At 46.1% G+C, this 22,245-nt stretch overlaps 1 protein-coding gene across 3 annotated transcripts; it reads right to left on the reverse strand.

The window, feature by feature from the left end:
• Window positions 1–1,182: 1,182 nt before the first annotated feature.
• PTP4A2 (protein tyrosine phosphatase 4A2) lies at window positions 1,183–22,094 on the reverse strand. Of its 3 annotated transcripts, XM_034069250.1 has the most exons (7): window positions 21,949–22,094; window positions 21,400–21,477; window positions 11,207–11,883; window positions 9,920–10,012; window positions 5,216–5,346; window positions 4,578–4,652; window positions 1,183–3,507 (listed from the first exon to the last, which is right to left on the reverse strand). In XM_034069250.1, exons 3-7 carry the CDS (start codon window positions 11,300–11,302, stop codon window positions 3,399–3,401), a joined length of 504 nt encoding a protein of 167 aa, XP_033925141.1. In that variant the 5' UTR covers window positions 11,303–11,883; window positions 21,400–21,477; window positions 21,949–22,094; the 3' UTR covers window positions 1,183–3,398. The 3 variants fall into 3 exon arrangements, with proteins under 3 accessions (XP_033925141.1, XP_030899019.1, XP_005142464.1); XM_031043159.2 differs by lacking the exons at window positions 21,400–21,477; window positions 21,949–22,094 and adding an exon at window positions 20,435–20,454; XM_005142407.3 differs by lacking the exons at window positions 21,400–21,477; window positions 21,949–22,094 and adding an exon at window positions 19,992–20,194.
• Window positions 22,095–22,245: the final 151 nt, after the last annotated feature.

Here is a 22,245-nt window from a genome sequence, read left to right on the forward strand (position 1 = left end):
TAGAGTTAAGCCCTGTAAGAAAGGACACAGACATAGCCCTCAAACTCCAGGTCTCCTGCAGCTGCTCCAGCAGCCTCTAAACCTCACCCAGATGTTTCACCAAGAGGCAAGCTCCTTGCGAGCCACACCACAACCCTCCCAGAGTGCTGTTACCTGGTACCAACCACAGCCCCCAGACAACAGTCTGCCCAGTGCTCCAGAAAGCCCAGGAAGAGGAGCTCCTGTCCTGGGTGATCCAACAGCTTTGGCAGCCTGTGACTTTGTGACAGCACCAAGTTTTCTTTTTGGTGGTGTCCCACCAGTCAGTGGTAGAAGGATCTAGACTAAAAATACGTCATGAAAAACTAGATTCGTTATGTCACTTCCATTCTTTGATGGTGATATAGGTTCTGATGAAATGAGTGGTGAAAACAAGAGAAGGTCACAAGATTTAGCTTCACACCAAAGGTTTTGGGCTTTGATAGTCTGGTGTTAAATATTTTTGTAAGGTAATGATGTATGCAGACATCATAGCCCTTGGACAGCCTAAAAGCATAAGCTGTTCCAGACACACTTGTGACAAGCATTACCTGTTGTGTCCCTTTGGGTAGATTTACATCAGATATGAGGAAGAAATTCTTCACTTCAAATGCGTCCTAGTTGGAAAAATCTGATACATATTAGGAACACGACACTGATTCCCAAGTCATATTTCTTTGATGGTGGCAAAGCAGAGCTGATTGGGCTGTTATCTGTGAAGCCCAGTAAAAAGCACCTTGCTGTTATTTAAGTGAATTACACAGATGGAGGCATTGACATCCCAATGCCAAGCACGGGTAGTTCCCTGAGATCCAAGGCTCCAGGAACTTGTCACCCCAGGCCTGTGGCTCAATAGTAGGTTCTGCAACAGACCCTTGAAAGTTCTTGGGGAAGTTCAGAGCTGGTGTTTGGGTCGGGGGCTGTTGTGGTTCTTTGAGGGTAAATGTACATGTTTGAAAGGAAGGGAATTGTTCCTGCCTCCAGGGCTGTACCCTCTCCAAGGCAGAGCTGCCTTTCCCACCAGCAAACCCAAGTGTAGAACCCAGTGGCCACCAGTAACACCAGGGGCATGAACAAACTTACCAAGGGCCTTTACAAAGCAGAGTAAAGAGCATTTAACAATCATTAGCTGCAATAAATTCATCAGGAGCCAGAGGGAAGACATTTTACTGGAAGAACTTTATTGCACTATGCTCAAGTGCTGAACCAAGTCTTGTGCTAATGGACATTGGTCACAGTTACACCCCCCTTTGTGTCTACACCCCATGACAGTCTGCACTTTCCACTATTTTTCCTCAATTAAGGCTGCAGATTCATAGTATAGAATACTTAGTACGGTAAAAATCAAGAGTAAAACTAGGGGGAAGAATGCAGTTATACATATGGCATGTAAAAGTTGATTTTATTGTTCTTCAGAAGGGCTTGGGGTTTGGTTTTTAATCCATCTCAGCACCCTCCGCTCCAACCTGACTTCCACCATCTGCCAACCCAGCTTTAACTACCAGAATTTCATTTGACTAGAAACACCCATTTTACTTTGCAGAAACAGTTAGAACATTAGGTTTCTAGTTCGCAAGGGGAGGGTAAAGCCCCTTTCAGCATCATCTACCTTTCATATGGACTCAAACACAACCAGATGCATTATTTCCCTAATGAAGGCATTGACATCACAAACACTTCTGTGTCTTCTTTATCTATTAATCAGAAACATTACACATCTTGAAGGGAGGAAGGAACTCAGTACACCACCACAGCTTGAGTCAGGCTCACAAGTGCCATTACTTTTAGCTTGAGTTTATAAATCCAAGAACAGAATTCTAAAAGGCCATTACCTGTGCTCTGAAAACGTGCCCAGTTAACCTGCAGACTAAAAGCAGATATCTGGAATAGGAAGAAGTCCTGTGAAGCAGCTCACACCACCCAAGGCTGAAGCATAGGTAGAGACAGGTATCAATCTACTACCACAGATCCAGACCAACAAGAACCTTTGGTGCTTCACAGCAGATCACAGGAGAGTAGGACACTAAACCTGTATTCAGAGCCCTCAATGGCTCAATATTAGAGATATAATGTCAAGTTCAAAGCATATGAGGTCACTTCTGGGGCAGGGCACAAAGTTAACATGTGTTTGGTAGAAGTAGCCTGGTTGAAACTACTTTAAAGAGGCTGTAACATGACTTGTCTTAATTCACTGACAACACCAGTGGCCTACAAAGAGAAGGTTGTACCATCACACTCCAACAAGGAGTGCGTTTCTAGCCTGCCAATGGTGAATGAGAGGCATGTTGTTGTATAACTAGATTTCCCCTCCAAAAGAGCCTAATAAAAAACAAGGCAATCAGTGGTTAAATGGAGCTGTACATGAGGGCTAGTCTGGGAAAACTCATACAAGGCATTTATTCACAGACCACCTTTCTATGTGGATCCCACCTTTACCTCGGATGTGATACAAATGAGACCCTCCCCAAAATCCTCATTTACTGTGTTCAGCAAGGCAGACAATCTGGACAGCAGCGAAAAGCCTTTTCTTCTTTCTTATGACAGCTTAATTCATTTTAAGTCCTTGTCTGAATCATCCCTTGGACATCAGTCTTCTGCCAGGATAGATTTTCTAACAACAGAAAGACAATTAACATCTCAGCCAAATGCTTTGGAAAGGTAAGACAGAGACACACACGTGCTACACACATTCATTTGAAGCACAACCTTGTACCCATCAGAAAAGGCCTTTAGCAGAGTCACCAGAAGTATCAGGCAGAGAATCTTCTGTTCAAGCCCACAGGAAGGTTTCTCACACCTGTAGAGCCTGAACACCATGTACACATACAACAGACATCACCCAGTCTCTAGAATTTGCCCAGGCTGGGCTTAAGGCTGCAAGACTGCTTCCATCCAGCACCAAATGCTCCTCCTGTGCCTCAACCAGGGCCCAGCAAGGTGAAAAACAAGGCAACTCCATTTCAAAGAGTCCTTTTAAACAGGAATTAATTTATCAGGCCCTAATCTTGGGGAACTTTCCTCCAATCAAGAAATTAGTTTCTGCACAAGCCAATGCTCTGCTGGTTTTCCTTAGACATAAAATTTACTTTATTTCTTTTCTTAAAAAGTTAAAAATACAGAAGATTCAGAAACTTATTTTCTCCCTGCAGATGTTCCAACTGCAGCTCAAGGAGAAAACAATCCTTCACTGAAATGTTGCTCTTAGGTTTGGGTTTAATTTTTATTGTTTTTCAATCATCACCACCATTAGGACAGAGGCTGAGGTCACTAACTGACTCCCCCCAGTCTGATGACGTAGTTTGATTCCAGATTCACATTTCCAGGTGCCAAGAGTCCAGAAAAGAGCCATGCTAACTTCTGCCTTCGTTTGGGATTATGCTTTATTGAACACAGCAGTGACCGTTGGCATCTTTGAAGCGTAATCGCATCTTAGGCCGGTATTTTTCAAGGTAAAGCAGCTGTTTGGAATTGAAAGCTCCCCTCCTTTTCCTAAAACAAAGAGAATGAAGGCTAATATCAATGGAAAAAGTACTGCTTCAATCGCCACAACCCCCAAGGCAGATCAGTCCTCTGTTCAAAGCCTTCCTGTAGCTACAAAACCAGCATTTCTGTCTCAGTTCTGTACCACTGACTCTCTGAGGAGGTATAAACCAGGCCAGTTCATTAGTAACAAATTTCAGTTTGTTTTCTTGGATTGGAGAGTTTATTTCCATCACCAGCAGCAGAAGCTGAACAACATCAAGGTTACTCTTTCCCTGCAGGTGCGCGGGCTTCTTTTATCAGCTAAGCAAGGCCATGCCATTCAGATAGGAGAATGTAAGAGGTTCTCAGGAAAGAGCTTCTTGAGATAAAGGTATCATCCCCAAGATGAGAAAACCAGAATTTAAGTTAAAATTCAGGGAAATCTCTCAACAGCAACACAGTTCACAGAGGGAACTGAGGACCCTGGGAGTCTGTAAAAGGATGAACTAGCTTTTTGGCAAAACTCATTCAACATAAATCGCACCTGTCGGGCTTCATTTCAAGATGTGATGTTATCACTAAACCAGCAGAGCTCTGCAGCCTCATCCTTCATCACATCTGTCAATTTTCCAGACATTCCCTGGGTGGGTAACACTCCCCACAGGACACATAGGAGCACTGGTGCTCATGTGACTGGCCACCCATGCTACCATTTATGACAGTTTCATTAGGAGCAACCAGCCCATGGTCAGGTCATCCATGATTTTTACAGCCCCAGCCTGGACATCTTTTCCTCCCAAGTTCAAAATCTTTGAGTCTCAAGTCAATGGCTTAAGGCATAAGCCCAGGTTTAATGCATATATATATATATGTATATAATAACAATAAAAGAGAGGAAGAGAGAGAGACCACATTTTAATCCTCATCTCTAAACAGAGGAAAAGGCACAAACCTCTATATTTACGTCAAAGTCATGCCAATTATGTCAGGATATAAGTACTAGAAATCAAAGCAGAAATCTAATGGATTCTGCTGCAGATGCTGTTCAAATGTGACATAAATGAGAGATTCCTTGAGCAAAGGGAAGTTTAACTTACTGCCTTATAAACTGAACTGCATCTTCGTACTTCATTCCACATTCAATGAGAGCAAGTGCAACCAGTACAGGAGCCCTACAGGAGAGGAATCAGTATTTTAGGAAGATCTAGAGAAACAATACACTGAACCCGTCAAACACATCAAGTTAATCTGTAAACAGCTTCAGTACTTTCTCTGTAAGCATTATCTATACAACAACATTTGCCTGCTGAGTACCTCAGCAGACAGCTCCATTTCCTCCTAGCTCACAGAACAAACAGAACATTCAGAGGTTACATCTGGGAATATGAATTTAACATTAAGCTCTCCTGAATCAGTCTTTTTAAATTATTACTTCATCTTGAAAGTAAGTTCTTTGCAAAGAAGGAAGTTGAGTGGCAAAGAGAGAAACATCAGACCTCATGTGAGCAAGAAATACAAGCCTAACTCCTCCTGAAACTGAAGTGAAGCCACTTTATAGAGTAAGAAAGTCACTGAATTGTTTTTTCTAAATGCCTTTTTTTTAATTATTATTCTCCCATCCTTAACAGTGTGAGAAAACGGAGGAATTGGCACTTACTTAACACCCTCCCTGACCTTCTAGACAAAGGGACTAATTTTGAAGTCCAGTATAAAAAGAAGGCAGCAGAACACCAACCTTCCCAACCCTGCAACACAGTGAACAGCAATACAGCAGCCAGGCTCCTCACGGAATTTGGATTTCAACAGGTTGAGCCAGTCATCAACTATTTGATTGGGGGGTGGTGCTCCATCATCAAATGGCCAGTCCTTTGAAGGAAAGAAAAAGGCATTAGTGACATGGATGTCAAACCACAGTCAACAGCAAGGTAATGGGAACTGGGAGAACGAAAATACTGCATCAGCAAGAAGCGCATACTGCAAACAGATCTGTTTTCTGGCTGCACGGAAGCTAGAAGATCAATATAATGCAACACTAAATGTTTAACAACCATTAAGCTGCACTTGTCAATAACATTTCAATAAAACTCTACCAACTCCTGTGGGGTAGAGAATTTTCAGAAAAATGGCTACCTTGGAAATCCAGTTTATTAAAAACAAGTAAAAATCAAGACATTTCAAATAAACATCTGAGAAATGAGAACTCTGCAGACTTTTGCCTGTGGTTCTGTCAAGCTTTTAAAGTGCTATTTGTACTTCAGACTGTCCAAAGAAGCTACTTCCTAACAATTCAAGTGGATCAGCAGAGAAGGTTCTTCATAACAACTCAAATGATCACCTTGTCCAGCTGCCATGAATCCAGTCAGCAAGACAATTCAAGTCCAAATTCCCCAGCCCATTCAAAGGCAAGAAGAGTGCTCAGACATCAGCCAAGTCACCAAACAAGCAACATTTACAGTTAATTTTCTGCCTGCTAAAGGGGCAGCTACCATTTCACTACCCAGATCACATCCGATAGCATCACCGTGCCTGTCAATCAAAACTGCATGTCAGACGCTTCCCATTTCCCTGAAGTCACAAGCACTCTCCTGGAACCTGTGCTAAGGGCAGTATATGTCCTACATTTCAGGACAATCATGTGCTTTATAATCTTCTCAAGACAACAGGGAGTGCTCTTTCTGCAGCACAGATGCAAGGGGAAAAATAATACTTAGTAGTTATTTAGCACTTTTCATTAGACTGCAATGCATTTTACAATAGAGACTCATAGCCAGAGCTTTGTATTATTCAGCCACCTCTCCAAGTGGCATGGAAATGGCTTTGAAAGGAGCCGTCTTTTTCCCTCACTGGCTAGCAACAGGTCTTTCACGTAGTGTCTTGAGAACAGTTTAATATGAAGTAATATTCTGTGAAGCCTCAAAGAAGCATGCAGAAACTGAGCACGTACAGCCAAAGGTAACAAAACCCACCAGGCTTTCCCTTTTGAAATACAATTACTGCTGCCCTGATAATTCCTGCACAGCAAATACAACTTGGCACAACCCTCGGCCTTAGAGCACCCAAGCAATGTGCTGGCACTTACAAAAGCTGCAAGGTGGAAATTGTGTCTTGGAACTACCAAACCAAAAAGCCTTAAGTTCCTGAAATGACAATGCGATGAATTCACAAAGTCTGAGGGGCACAGAGAACTCCTTTTCTAAGGCAAATGGGAAATGAAAAGTATCTGTGACAACAAGGCTATAGAAACAAGATCATAAAGTGAAACTTGCTCTAATTAAAGGCTTTCACCAGATTTTCTACTCCATCACACATGGCTAGCTCTATTATTTTAGACCTAGTATTATGCACTGTCCCAGGAAGAGAAGCATGGGCTGCCAAGAGAAGATGCACTGCTCACTGCAAGGTGCTTTCTTCTGAAAATGCCTTGCAAAGAACAGGATTTGCATGTCAGTTCTGCTTCCTGGTTCTCCATTAAACTAAACCCTTTCCTTCAAACCAAACACAGGAGTTTATTACACTGCTTGAGCTTATATATTAAACATCACATTCACCCAGCTCTTGTGCTGGCCTGAATTAAGCACAACCTCACACAAGCATCACCTTCCCAGGAATGGTACAACCCTGACACTGAACAGGCACTGATAAAAGCCTGCCCAGGACAAGGAACAAGAACACTTCTGAGACTGGAGGAGTGAATGCAGCAAGGTTTTGCAAGTCTTTTCCTGCTGAGTTCTGCCAGCATCACTGTCAGATAGGATACAACCCAGCTGCTAAGCTCCCCAACCAAACCAGTAATTTAATAACCAGGATGATGCACTGAGATTGCACAAACAGAATACACAGCTCTTCTGTGTCACTGTACAGGATCTGGGAAGGATGACAGGAAAGAAAGGGTTATTCTTATCTATCCTTCAGCTGGAGCAGTGTTGCTTAGCAGAACAGCTCTGGCTTTCTCAGCTGGCAACGACTGCAGGTGGCAACGCAGAACTGAGACAACCAAGAAGCAGTAACAGAACTTTAAGGTGACAAGAATCCCATGTTCAAAGCCCACATGAAGGACTAAGAGAAGAACAAGGGTATCTGTCTTTGATCCTGAAGACAAACCAACCCTCTACAGCCTCCCTGATTGTCAGCCTGTGCAAAACTATTTCCAGAAAACCATCAGTTTTTGTGATGTAACATTTCTGTGTTACAAGACCTGATGCATGAACCCAAGAACTGCAGAAACCCACAGAAACTAAATCCATTCCCACCTCCTGGATTGAATCTCTGTTGATAAACACACACATGTAATAGTACTACTCCAAACACAGAACATTCAATTCTCTACTTTCTCACTATGCCATCTGCCAAAGCAGCTCTGGAGCTGCCAGTTCTACCCACCCTGCCAGTGCACACTCCTCTCACAGCCTGAGAGCAAGCTCTGCCCAAGTGCTCTCATTTTGAGAGGTTTCACTATGCTTTTGACCTCAACAGTTTTAAAATAGACACTAATCTCTGTCAGGCTGTTTTTAATCTTAATGTTATTTTTGCAAGCAAATATTAGCTTTAAATAGTGACGTGTTATTTTCTAAGCCAGCTGGTAATTCAATATCAGTTCTGAACAGCAACAGGACTCTGCTTTGAAAAAGGAAGTGCTCCTAGGAAAGCAGAGCTGGTCATGCTGGTAACCAGTTAAAGCTTATCTGAAATAGAAAACACTACTGCAATACAGTGAATTACTAAGACAACCCCATGACTGGGATCATCACCATCAGGGATAACACTAGCAGCAAACCTTCCCTGTTACCTTCTGCTTTCTGTTATCCTTAACAGATGCCTGGTAGATTTATGCTCTCTCCTGTTAGTCCTTCTGCAGCAATGGAACACTAAGATCTCATACATACCCAATGCAAGAAGGCATGTTAGCTGAGACAAACCTGTGGACACAAGAGTCTTACATGTGTTACTTGAAGTGAAAAATCCTTTTAGCACAGCTGCAGAAAAAGCATTTCCAGTTTTTACAAAAGCTTCCTCAAAAACCTGCTTTCAGTTCAAACCAAGCCAACGAGTTCCTAAAGTTTCCTGAGAACCAAAATCCCCAAACTATTTCAGAAGCAGAGGCTGCAGAGGACAGTGCACTTCCAGCTCCTGCAGCTGCCCCAGGGGCACAGACTGCAGGAGGTGGATTTGGCTCCCAGCTGCAGACGCCAAGGTCTCATAGGGCCCCACAGGGTAGAGCTGGACACCTGCAAAACTGTCCCAAGTCTTCTAGAAAGAACTCAGTTCTTGATTTAGCACAGGAACACAAGCTCTTAAACCCCAGCTTAAATCAGGGCTCTGAGTCCTTTGGCATCAGAAGTTTAATCCTTCCAGCCTCTGGCAACCACAGGAATATCACAGCTGGAAGCTTCACAGCAGCGTAATGAAAACACTTGCGTGTCCCAGTCCAAGACAGCTCCAGAGAGAACAAAAAACCCCTGGGAGCACAGTTAACCCTATAATGACTGATTTTTGCAACAACATTGAGGCGCACACGGCTGCCTGGAACTGAAGTAAATGCTTACCAGGGCCAGAAGCCAAGAAACCCAATCGACTTGTAGGGGGAGTGTTCACAGATATGCCAGGATACAAGTTTTTCTCCTAATGGAAAACTGCAAAGTTCTTCTCTGCCTGAGCCATAAAAATCAAGGGGTAATGGAAGGCTGACTACCTGCATCAAGACGGTAAGATGCATTTTCTGGCCTCAGAACAGAGTATTATTCACTCCAGTAAAATAAACTGATTATATCTGACACACTGTGATGATTCAGAAGTACGGCCTGGAAAAATACCGCCTGCAAGCTTCATGTGAGCACACACCTACTAAAACAACCTTCCCATAACCACTGAGCAACACCAGACCATACAGTCAGACAGTCACTGCATAATGGTAGCTGTGAGCAGCAGTTATGGAATTCCACATGCTGAAGAGGGGAGCCACCAGCAGCCAGGCTTCATTTGGAGATGAGCAGTGATGAGGCTGTTGACCAGTATCCTGCCACAGTCAGTATCAATATGTCAGAAAGTCTCAAGAGATGGCACTTTCTGAAGGATGGATTTTACCTGCACCCTGAGAAGATCCAACAGTAAAGCCAAGAAGTGCTGAAAAGCAGTGAGCTTTATGTACCACAAAGCTGAACACGGGGTTACTCTAAAAGGCAATCAAATTATCTCTACAAACCCATAAATCCAGGAATAGAAATTTCTACTCCAACTAAAGAGCTCTGGCAATAGTAATAGACAAGCAAGTGCCTCTTACAAAAGTACAGTGAGCTTATCAAACCAGCATCAGCTGATGCTGGAGATCACATTGCTTTTGGCCAGTCTGAAACAGTCACAACTGCTTGCCCAAAGCCTGGGGCATCCCCACCACTTCTGCCCATGGTGGCTTTATTTATAGACAGTTTTAAAGGCAACTCACTAGAACCTGGATTCCTTCTTTTTCGATGGGAGCTTGATCGTAAGTGGCTTCACAAACTCGCACCAAGGTTCTCACTCCATACTTCTTGAGCTCCTTTAGGGAAAAGGAACACAGGTGAGCACATGACACAGGGACCAACACAAGCACTTTCCCAGCAGCTGCAGAACAAAACAGTCAGTGGTGCCACCACTACTGTACAGCTCCAAGGTGACTACACAGGGAAGGAGCAAAATGCCAGCACAGGAAGGGAGGTTATGGCCTATAAGAGGACAAGGGCTACAAATGACAGGAATAAACACAGAACACTATGAATCCTCCTTCTCCAGGGAAATGCCAAGGTGGGAAAAAAAATGCATATATAAGAGCCACATTAAAATAACCGCTTATATTCTCCAAGCAGCTGCTTCTTCTCTTTAAATAGAAGCCTGGAACTGTTTGCTTCTGACAGTGTTGACATTTTGAGGCAGGGAGGAACAGAACACACACCATCATACTCTAGCCTCCTTGTAATGCACTATAAGTAGCACATTGTGCTAGATAAATAATCAGAAGATCAAACAAAAGCTGTTCCAGTTCACTTTGAAGGTTCATACAGCAAGCAGAATTTCCTCTCATGCTTGGAATGAATCACTGTAACTTCTAACAACTAGCAACAATACCTATTCCAGAGTCAGGACTCCTGAAAAAGGAAGACAATCCATGTTAATGGGGAAAATATATATATATATATATATGTATGTATATATATATATAAGGCCAAAAGAATGTAGCTTTCAAAATTAACCAACAATATCTGAGCAGATTCATGGTGAATGGCCACTGCTGAAAGATGTAAGTGAACAGCCACAGTCAGACATCAGTATCAGATGACAGGATCTCTCTGGAAGAAACAGACCTGCACATGCAACATGAAAATCCTCTAGATATGAGGCCACAAAGATACTGTAGGTTTGCAATGACCCAGAAATACACCATCCTACCACTCCTCTGATGATACTATCCTCACCTGCTTTCTCAGAAAGCTGAATGCTAGGTTTTGCTGTATATTTAAGTTCTGACTGTGTCAGTGACAGTGCAACCCACTGCTCATGTAACCCATTCTTCCCAGTGGATTCTCTCCTCATCCTGTCAGGAGAATGTGAGCAATATATTATAGATAAAAACACCTAAAGTTTCAGGCACCATGTAATATACAGCCAAAGTATTGAGCCACAGGTGTGAAGAGTGACTGGCCAGTGCTTCTCCAGAAGCATGAGCATGCCAGGAAGCTTTATCTGGTTGCCTTACCTCTGTGAACCTGTTGAGGGTTGCGTTGGTTGGGTTGTGAGTGATCAGGAAGCGCATGTTCTCATAAGTGATTTCCACGGGGGCTGGACGGTTCATAATGGCAACTGAAAGTGTAAGGGGCCAAAAGATTGAGGAAAATAATAATTAAAAAAAAAATCAATAACCTTGGAAAGGTTTCACAGCAGAAAACATTAAAGAGACCACTAAAATGCCTTGGACAGATCAGAGCTTGCTTCGACGTGTTTCTTCCTTAAAGAATTCGCTGCTAGAAAAGCTGGTTCACTTCAGAATCCACTTGAATTTAACTTCGGTCTCAACTGCTGCAGGTGGTACCCTTCAGACTCCAAAACTCTGACTACACGCAAGACTAGGCAGCCTGTTCTACATTTAGGCACTGGTGAGGCAAAAAAGTAAGGGCAGATTTTCTCTCCACTTTGTTTTCTTGATGCTTAGTTTTGCCAGAGTCAGTAGAAGGAAAATGCTTCCAATGTGCAGAAGATATCCCATATATCTGAGTGTCTACTGTGTCCGGAGTCTTCAAGGCAAAGTAATTATGACGCGTGGAAGCCTCTGTGCTCAGCTCACTTGTCAGCCAGGATGCTGTGCTGGGCCTGGCAGAATTCTGCCCTCACACTCAGAATCGCCATAAATGTGCAGCGTACGCTCCAACAGAATACCTGAGACAAGAGAAAGATAAAAGGATTTGTTGCTTCTGCTTCCAGAACCACTGAATGCTGACCCTCCCAGAGAAATGTGAGTTACACTAGAGAAGACTATGTTAAAAAACCAAAAACCAATCTTCATTGGACTCATAGTTACAATCCCAAATATTCTGTGGGCACTGAGACATGGACTTCTGGTAAGTGCTGCTCCTGGCAGGTACCGGAACTGAGAACAAGGAAACCTTTCTATGTTCTCTGCAGCCTTTCCCTCTCATCCAGGTGCCTCAAGAGAGGAGAAAATAGCACAAAGCCAAGTACACTCTCCAAAGTGGCTGTTGGTACAGTCATACTTGCTTGGCTTAAGGCCAACTATGTAAAAAATAATGTTGGTGTAGCTTTTTTTTTCTGAGCAAAATAAGCAGCACAAGCAGAAATAAGAATGTACCTAAAGTGCCACATATTTGAGCTTTTGCTAGCAGATAAATTTCACACACAGAGCTGTATCCACAAACTCCTGCAGCAGCAGGGAGATACCCTCCAGAAATCAGCCATTGCAACAGCAACCAAATGGTCACTTAACAGTAATAACTGTAAGTTATTCTCAGTCTTACCTGTATTTACAGACTAGGGCATTAAGCCTGTGGCAGATTCCAGTCCTAACACATAGGCTTCGAAATGCAGATGTTTCAGCAATAGCAATAAAAGATGGAACCACGCAATTCAACCATGAAGGTCAGGTGGATGAAAATGGAGCTAAAAGAGCACAGCTCATTTAAGGCTGAAACACTAAATAAGCAACATGTTTTTTCACTGCATTTAAGAAGCCAAAGAGTCACTACTGACACTTCAGGGTTTTAAGGAAAAAGTTTGAAATCTGTTGATTCAAATCCAAACTAACAGCCAGAAGTCACAAACCTGCAACTCAAGTGGAAAGGTCAATGCTCAGTGAATGCCATCAGGGAAACACACAGATGGAAGTTCACCCTCCAAACTTCTGGTGCACTCAACATTTTAATGAGATCCTCACTTGAAAATAGTCAATTTAAGTCCTACAGAATCCCCTTTTTCACTGACATGAAGTCAGAACTCACCCACTTAAAGAACAGCTCTCAGTGCCAAAAAAGAAATCCATGGATTAGGTCACCAGAGGCAAGAGCAGAGATGCTGTCAATGACCTGCCCTGGCTTTAGCACAGCTCCACTGAGTGACTCAAATACACATTTCAAAAATGAATCCAGGAATATTTCAGCAGTGTCATGATTACAGGATCCACTTTCACCCCAGCTGAAGGAATTCCATCTAAGCACATCACACTCGAGTCCTTACACATGTCAATTCTTGCACATTTGTCACACACATACTACCCAATACAATACCCAATTTGTCTCCTATATAATACCCAATCTCAAAGGACAGAGGTTGTTAAAATCAATTAGAGCCTGCTGTATCTGTAATGCACCAGGAACAGAATGACCAAAGTCACAGCATCCACATGTGCAACACCTGTAAAACTTCATGCAAAAAAGTCTCTTTTCAGGCCAACCCTGACCTGGTTTCCCTGCTTTGAACACAGCCCAGTCACCTGTCATGTCTTGAGAGTGACACATACACAGTGGTTCCAAAACTAACTTCTGAGGACCCAAAAAGGTCATTTACATAAAATCAGTGGTCAACAGATCTTGGAATACGAGATCAGAACTTGGATCCTGCCCACCAGGGGCTTGCAGCATTACAAAGTACACTGTTATGAGGGGAGCTGTTGCATCATATTTAAACAAATTCTTTAGACATTCTTCTTTTCAGCACCAATAATTTCATTGGAAAAGCCTCATGCAGTGCTATTTGCACTGTGAGTTGTGTCAGCCCAGATCATTATAGTTACAATTCTCCTCCCTCAAGCAAATCAAAGAAGGAATTTCAACCCAATTATTTTAAGTCTTTTGGAAAACTGATTTACCAAGTCATTGAGAAAGGACACATGGAGATGCCATGTTCGAGTGAATCCAGAGTGGCAGGGGAGGCACCAGCTACAGTACTGCTCTGATCTGCAGCTGCTCGTGGTCTGACCCTGGCCAAGCCACTTTCAGTAGCTCAACTCATCCTGTAGAGCAAGAATGACACAATTTACCTTCCCCAAAGGAGTATGACTGAAGTGTTTAATCAGCTAATAGCTAAGGAGTGATTAAAAACAGAGTGCTGTATTTAAGGCTGAAAAACAATTTCCAAAAGAAGTTCATGTAGCACACAAGCCTATTGGTAGAAGTTGGGTTACTGACACATACATCCCTTCCTCCCTCGATTTTCAGCTGCTGTTAAGCTGAAGTTTAAAAAGAAAAACTAGGCTCCTCATTAAGAAAAACCAGGAAAACCCCTGTTGTCTGCAACTTCTGATCTCCCCAAGCAAACATGTTACCATTTCTTCCTCCCTGTGCTAGCAAGCAAATCTGCACTTCAAAAATCCCAAGAGAACAGACCAAAACCAACAAGAATAACTAGAAACCAGGTCTATGTACAATAAAAGAGAAATAAAAAAGAAATAATTTCTCAGCCAATTAATCTTCAACTTTTTATATTTAGAAAGTGAGATAGTACATGGAGAGAAACCAAAAGATGACACCATGTCTTGCATGGCTGGCCTCAGAAAGGGAGCGGAGGTATCCAACACGTCAACACCATGAATGAAGTGCAAAAGCTCCACCAGGATCCGGAGGAGGAGAAAAAGCAGAGGGAGCAGGACAAACAAGCCAAGTAATAGCCATACATGCATCTGAAAATAACTAAATATTCTTGGGAGCCAGATCATAATGTTGTTTAACTTAATTATAGGGAATCATCATCAACAAAGGTGTGCATCTATACAACCGAGTTTAGGAAGCTGTGCCAGTGCACCTATGGCCAGGACTAACAGTGTAGTGATCTCCCCACCTTATGCTCACACATAGCCACACATGCCAAGAAAGCTTGGTGAAGCCTAAGGAGAGCAATTTGAGAAGAATGTATTTCAAACTACTATGAACATGGAAGAATATGCTTGAAACACAAGCAGGGGGCAATGTATTAACCAACATAAATAAATCAGGATGATTAACTAATTAAGAGAACAGGTAAATGAATTCTTGACTGGGTAGAAGCTTCACCTGAGATTACCTTAAGCAAAAACCCAGCACACCTACACCGCTCACCTCCAGTGCCTGCAACCTCAGTCATTACAATGACGCCTCAATTAGATGCTTCAACAGGACAAGCTGCTGCTCCTTCCCTATTGAGCCCATGCAAAGCAAGAAGACAGGGATAATTAAAAAAAGTAATAGCATCACCAGGAATTCCCAGTTCCATCATCTCCTTCAGAACAGACTGGCAGAAGTGCTGCCTTAGCTACACCAAGGCAGCAAAGAGCCTGCAACAGCTGCAGCTTCCACAGATTGCAGAACACGGGTACCTGTGGAAAGGTCACTTGGATCCCCTTTCAAAACAACCCGGCAACAGGATGTGCAGCAGAGCCCTCTAATTTGTCAGGCTGTAGTGAAAAACACTGCTGTGTTCTGGAGTCCAATATTTTCAAGCCATCTCAGCTGGTTTTGTTTCTCTAAGTGGGAATCTGGATTCAATGTTAACAGAGTCAGGTCATGTAGTGCTTCATTTTCCTTTTCTATAAAACTTCATTCTTGGGGTTAGCATTGCCACACGTGAAATCAACATCACAGCATGCTGACGGTTCCCAGCTGATCCCATAAAAATTCCCATCCATATGAGGCTGCAGCCAGCCAGGCTTTTCCTGACACACTGCGTATGTCAGATTTCACCTTCCCTTTCTGCGCTGCCCCACTAAATGACCCACAGTCTGTCTATACACCCTTAAAATGTCCTGTTTCATCTGAGTGCTTCCCAAGTGAAAGAATTCACCAAGTCCTCCAAACTGAACCTTAAACCAACAGAAACACACACTAGCAAGAAGCAAAGCAACTATCGTTTCTAAAATATACTCTCCTAGTACAAAGGAGAAAGCAACTCTGGAACATTCTTGGAAGGAGCTCTTGAACGGTCTCTGAAGGAAGCTTGCTTGGAATGACACGTGCCTAGAGAGGGGTGAGGTCAAAACTTTTACTGTCCCACCCTCCCCTCCCAGCCTGCAGACAAGCTCTGCGGGTGACTCACACGTTTCCTTTCACACCAACCCCAGCCCAGGCTGTAAAACCCATCCGTAGAAGCCACAGCAGCACAGAGCAAGGCAGGGAAAAATAAGTACAGATTAAGTACCTAAAAAGTGACACAGGAGGAAACGGCAAGAACTGTCGAGTGTGCCGTGCAAAACTACTCTGGGAGAGAAGAATCCTGCAGCACAACTCAGTTCTGAGTACTACACAGGAAAGGTTTAGCTACCATCCCCAAATTTGAGTGAGATCAAACCACAACATCCAACACGGGCATCGATGCACAGAGCCCATGACCCTACAAACTGAGAGTGGGAAGCAATGAGACACCACTGGAGCTCTTTCTGAGGCCCAACAGGTACATGTTCTTCGTGACTCAGAACTTTTCTTTCTGGAGAGGGGCTTCTGACAACAGCCTGTAGGGACAGGACATGGCTTTAACCTGCCAGGAGACCGAGGTGAGCTCTTAGGCAGTTCTTTCCTGTGAGGGTGCTGAGGTGCTGGCACAGGGTGCCCAGAGAAGCTGTGGCTGCCCCATCCCTGGCAGTACTCAAGGCCAGGTTGGACACAGGGGCTTGGAGCAGCTGCTCCAGTGGAAGGGGTCCCTGCCCCTGGCAGAGGGTGGAACTGGATAAGCTTTAAGGTCCCTTCCAACACAAACCAGACTGGGTTTCTGTGATTTCTTCCTGCAAAATAGAAGCTGCTTCATTGTGAAAAATCCTGTTTTGACACAGGCTCTTTTGAACACTTTCCCCACTCACCATTTACTCACTAAAAACCCTTCAGAAGACATATTTGAATGCTATTTACATACCATGCCTCAAAAAGTTTAAAGTTGCTAAAAGTGTTTGAAAGTCAAAAGGCCCTGCTACGAAAAAGAAACTTAAGCTCTTATCCCATTTAACTCACAGAATTGTATTTCAGTAAAATTAAAAATCACTTTAGACAACAGTTCATGAGGATGTGACACTAAGAACTCATCCTGAAAAACCTGAATGCTGAGTGCTCTGAGCTGTATCAACTGCTGGTCTTTGAAAACACTGCCCTGCGAGGTCAGCAGCTCCCCAGCAACTCAAACTAAATATTCTCACACTTTCAGATGATGGAGCAAAAAAACATAGAAAAAAAGCCCTTAAGTCAAGCAGGACTTTTCACACCACAGCAACAGAGACTTTACTCTGCAGAGGTACTGAGTTACTTGCATCTTACTCATGTCACTCATCTGAATTTGTATGTGCCTCAGCCAGAAAAATGACTGAGTGGAGAGCTGGCTCCTTCTCCCTGCTCCTGCAGCAGTTAAATTCAGCCTGACAACACAAACTGAAGCTTACTGATAAATCTCACTGCACCTCCACCAAGTCTCAATTGTCAGAATCCACAGTCCATTATTTTGAGCAGAGCTAGATTTCAGTGTAAGAGACAGAAAAGAATTTATCTTTTTAGTACGGAACAGAGAAACAAGAGGCACAAAGAGGTACACCTAACAGTGACCTGAATAGAAACAGCACCACAGTGTCTCAGGTCTTAGAGCTGAAAAAAAGGATCAGGAGATTTAAGACTCCTTTACCCCTTCTCAATTGGCAAAATGAGCCCCAAGATGATACCAAAGTCAATACCCACTCTAAAGGTACTTTATACTCTCTGATGATAGGCATCAGACAGATACCAGCCTGAATAGGTGCCTGCCTAACCCAGCTTCAAAACGAGGAATAACTTCTAGCCCAGATCCTCTAAGCCATTAAGTCCATTTTTCAGTGTCAGACACACCTGGTTTACATCTCCAGCTCTTTACCAGGCAAAGAAGCTGTCAAACTAATCCAAATGCAACAAACACCCCAGAGCTCCTCTCTGTGAGCTCAGTAATGGTGCATCATTGACAACATGTTTTTTCCTCCAAGGTACTATCAAAATACACAACCTACACTACTTAATGACATTGTGTGCTTGCACTGCGGGATCTCAAGAGCTGTGCAAAGACAGAAACATGCCCTTCCACAAGCGACAGCTCTCCCTCCCAGGCCTCACCACGGTCAATCAACAGGACATGCCACCCCAGGGCAAAGTCCAGCAGCAGGAGTGAGGTGAGCTACTGCAATCACAGCTCAGCTCAAGGAAGGACATCAGAGTACAGCTGTGTGCAACAGAATGCTGACTACTTGCAGGTAATCAAACCTGAAGTCAATCATCTACATTTATGAGAGATTCCATTAAAAAGATGGCAGCTAGTCCCTATGCAAGGCTACCTACATTTCTGGCTCTGCAGCCACTCACATGCAGATACCTACTCCTACCTTAACTCCGACCAATCTTTTCTTTCCAGCAGTTGGGTTCATTAAACTGAAGTATTTCCACGTGTTGAGTCATACAGAGATAGAGGTTTATGGCTGCTGCTACTGGTGGGTTTATCTTTTTTTTTCTTCTTTAAATACTAACTGCAGTTCTGAGTCAGAACCTGACTGGTTCAGTTGGGGAGTTTTTAAGCGAGTTTCCATTTATACAGTAGCCTTTAAAAGCCAACTTTCTGCCTTACTCCTCCTCACACTGAAACCAAGGAGCACACAGCTGCCCTGAGAGACAAAGCAGATTGTGACTAATCACACCAAGGAACCACGAGGAACCATCACTGCAGCTGAGTGGAGGCCACATCTACAGTCATCCCCATCCCAGAACACCTCCCAGCCTCCAAGTCCCAAACCTCCAGCTCTCAGTAACTAGGGCTCCTCACCCACTAAAGCAGCAAACCCCAGCCATGCCCAGTAAGCACAGCACTTCCTGTCTCAGGCCTTATTGCAGGTCACTCAGCACCCTCAGCACTGGCTTTTAGCTGCTGCCCTGGCCAGGTTTCATCAGCTCCCTGCTTCCAACCCAGGCAGCTCCAAGTCCCACAGGGCAGCCCTCTGTATTCACAACCCTGCCCCCACTCAAACCCCAGGAAAACCACCACATCCTGGACACCCTTCCTTTCCAGCTCCACATGTTCCCCTTAAGCCTGAGAAAGATTCCGTACGCTCTGCTCCCAGTCTTTTCCCTCCAGTCTCCAGCCCAGATCCCAGGAAAAAAATCCCTTTACAGACCTTTTCCAGGCCTAACCCCTTCCCCCCGAACAACTCACCCATCCTTTCTCTGTCCATACATACACACAGAGAAAGTAACACCCTCTCCCCTCAAACCAACCCCTACAAATGCCTCCTTTTCCAGATACAGGCAAGATCCCCCATTCACACACACCAACCCCTTTGCAGCCTCCGTATGCTCTCACTGCTGCAACCCTACAGCCCCCCAAGCCCAGACGGAAAACAGTTCTCTCCCCTAAGCTCTTTCTTTGGGGCCCAATCCCCCTCAGCACCACTGCTGAAGGGGGACTCACGCTAACCAGCCACAGAGCCATGGAGGATGGGTGCTGGAAGTTAACCCCATCCCACTAACAAGGACCCTCGAAACCAGCCTCGCGGGTGGGACACCTCACAAAGCACCCAACGCTGCAGCCAAACGCTCGTATTCTAGACGAGCCTTCCCGGCCATGGGGGCCCCTCACACCATACACCCCACAGCAGACGAGAAACCCCCTAGAACGAGTCCCGAAGCAGAGCAGGGACCCCAGAGTCAGAGACGCCCCACGCATGCCCCAGGCAGCTCCCAGTGCCCGGAAATGTTCCCCGAACAGGCCCCAGAGGTCAGGAAACACCCCCAGGATCAGGATGGGCCTCCCCAAGGCAGCCCCCGGAGCAGGCGAGGGGCCCTGGGCACAGAAGGCGCCTCCAAACCGTCCGCAAGGGCCGAAGGAAACTCCTCAAGCCACAGAAGCCCCAGACCTGCCCCGTAGGCCACCGAGTCCCCTCAAAACCCCCTAAGCAGCCGCAGGAAGGACCCCGCAGGCCTCCCCAGAGCAACCATCCCGGCACTGGGGACCAGGCTCCAGAGAGGCCCCTCCTCACCCGAACCCCCCAGTTCCTCCTCGCCGCAGACTCTCACCCTGGGCATTGAGCGCGTCAGTGTTCTTCCGAACGGGCCCGGCGCCTCCCAAGCACCGGGCCGGGCGCCGGTAAGGAGCGGAGGGAACCGAGGGGGACCGGTAGCAACGGGGCTGCGGCTGTGCTGGACCGGCCCGGCCCGGAGACACCCGAGAGCCCGCGCGCCGCCACACGGCTCCTCACGTACAGGCCGCTCCCTCCCCGCCCGCGCCCCGTGGTACGGCCCAGCCCGCCGCTGATTGGCACGAGCCGCCTCACACCCACAGCCGGCATTGGTACGGTCCACCCGACCCGATTCAGCGCGCTAGGCACACCCATCCGCAGCGCCGCGGGGGTGTTCCGGCTATGTCGATGCTCGCATCAGCACTGGGGCTAGCCGTGCCGGGTACCCCTCCCCGTGCCTCGGGGCACGGCTCCCTCCGTCCCGCTGCCGTTACAACAGACCTTCCCCCTGCGCGTGGGAGGCAGCATTAGTACGGTTCGCTTCCCTTTGAGCAGCGGTGCGACCCGCCCTGCCGGCGCTGAGCACGGCACAAGAGAACCGCGCCGCCCTGCCACCCCCCTCACACTTGGTACGTCCCGGCCTCGCCCTCCCTCCGCCGCCCCGTCGCACTCGGACTGTGCCCACGGCCTCCGGTACGCGCAGCTCCGTCCGCACCGGCTCCCAGCGCACCGGGGCAGTGCAACCGGCCGGCGGCTCCCACGGCTTCAGCTTGCACCGCGAGCTGCCGGCGGGCACAGCTCTGCTGCTGCCATCTGCGGAACGGACAACCGAACAGAGGAGCACGGGGGCTCAGGGCTCCAGCCGGAGCGTACCCCCCGGTGACAGTCCCACCTCGTTACGTACGGTAACGACAAAGGAAGGTCTCAGCCCCTTTATACCCTCAGTAGGCGAGACAATAAGAAAAAAGACAATAAAAATGACTTAAGTTACAAATAATGACCCAACTCGTTGAGCAAAGAGTCCAGGTTCACTCCAGAAACCTAGGGAGTGATGGAAACTGGTCCCGGGTTTTCGAGTTTCCAGTCCAGAGCCCCATTCTGCAGCCTTCCTCTAAAAGACTGAAACACACTCCCAAGGAGGCACATGCATCTGGCTTTGTGCAGAAGTTCCTTGAGGAGCCTCTCAAGACCTGCCCTGCAGAGTGCAGCAGAGGTTGTGGGAGGACAGGAGCTGGGAGCTCTGTGTGAATGAGGAGGGAGCTGGTGGAGGAGGAGCAGAGCACACACACACATCGGGACACACACGGCTCTGAAGCCATCACTAGCAGGCTGTTTATGCAGGCACGATGTTTTGTGCAGCGGAACTGTTGAGCGCAGCACAAAAGGTTTGTGCAGGTTCAAGAGAGGCTGTTGAGAAATTACACTGTGGAGGTGAGAGGGACAGGACAAGGTGCAGGTTGTGTTACCTGTTGATGTCGGGGGTTATGTTGGTCCATGTACATCAGCTTCAGCAATGCAGAGATGTGGTTACTGCAGGCAGCAGTCTGTCACCAGATATTGAGAGATCAAGTAAGAATCCTGAACAGGCTAAAGTACATGTGTAAACCACTCATTATAAAAGCTGTTGTCTTCCCATGTTCTCATTCTACAACTATTAATTAATGAAATGCCATGCTTGATACAAAACTAAGGAGCTGCAGTGCTCAGAATGTACCCTACCTCTGTGCTGCCTCTGCATCCACACTACCAGAATGCCCTACAGACCAGGGCTGTCCCACATCCTCCTGTCTGAGCAGCTTCTCAGTGTCACTGGGCTGGATCTCACGGCTGTGTGAACCCCCCACAAGCGCCTGTCACACATCCTCCTGTCTGACCAGCTTCTCAGTGTCACTGGGCTGGATCTCATGGCTGTGTGAACCCCCCACACGCGCCCCCCCAGCGCGTTTAACTGCAGTTCCTTAACCTCTGCTAACTACCCCCATAGGATCCTTCCTCCTCCTGCTGTGTAAGGTCACCTGGCACACAGGAATTGCTGCCTCTCTCCACACCCCCATTACACGGGACCACCGTAACGAGGTTTGTGTCCCCGGGCACTGCCGAGGCCTCAGCACAGCACTGCAAGGGAAGCCATTACCGCTCACCGAGCCCGTCAACAGCACTGCCGCCTGGGGGCGATGCGCATGCGCGACACCCACTTCGGCGCCTATGCATGCGCAATGCGACACGCATGCGCCTTCTCCCGTTATCCATGCCCAATGTCGCACAGCTGGCTCCGCGCATGCGCACCCGCCCCGAGCCGGTGGGGGCCGCAC

Source organism: Melopsittacus undulatus, chromosome 14, assembly GCF_012275295.1.
Source record: "Melopsittacus undulatus isolate bMelUnd1 chromosome 14, bMelUnd1.mat.Z, whole genome shotgun sequence".
Taxonomy (NCBI): domain Eukaryota; kingdom Metazoa; phylum Chordata; class Aves; order Psittaciformes; family Psittaculidae; genus Melopsittacus; species Melopsittacus undulatus.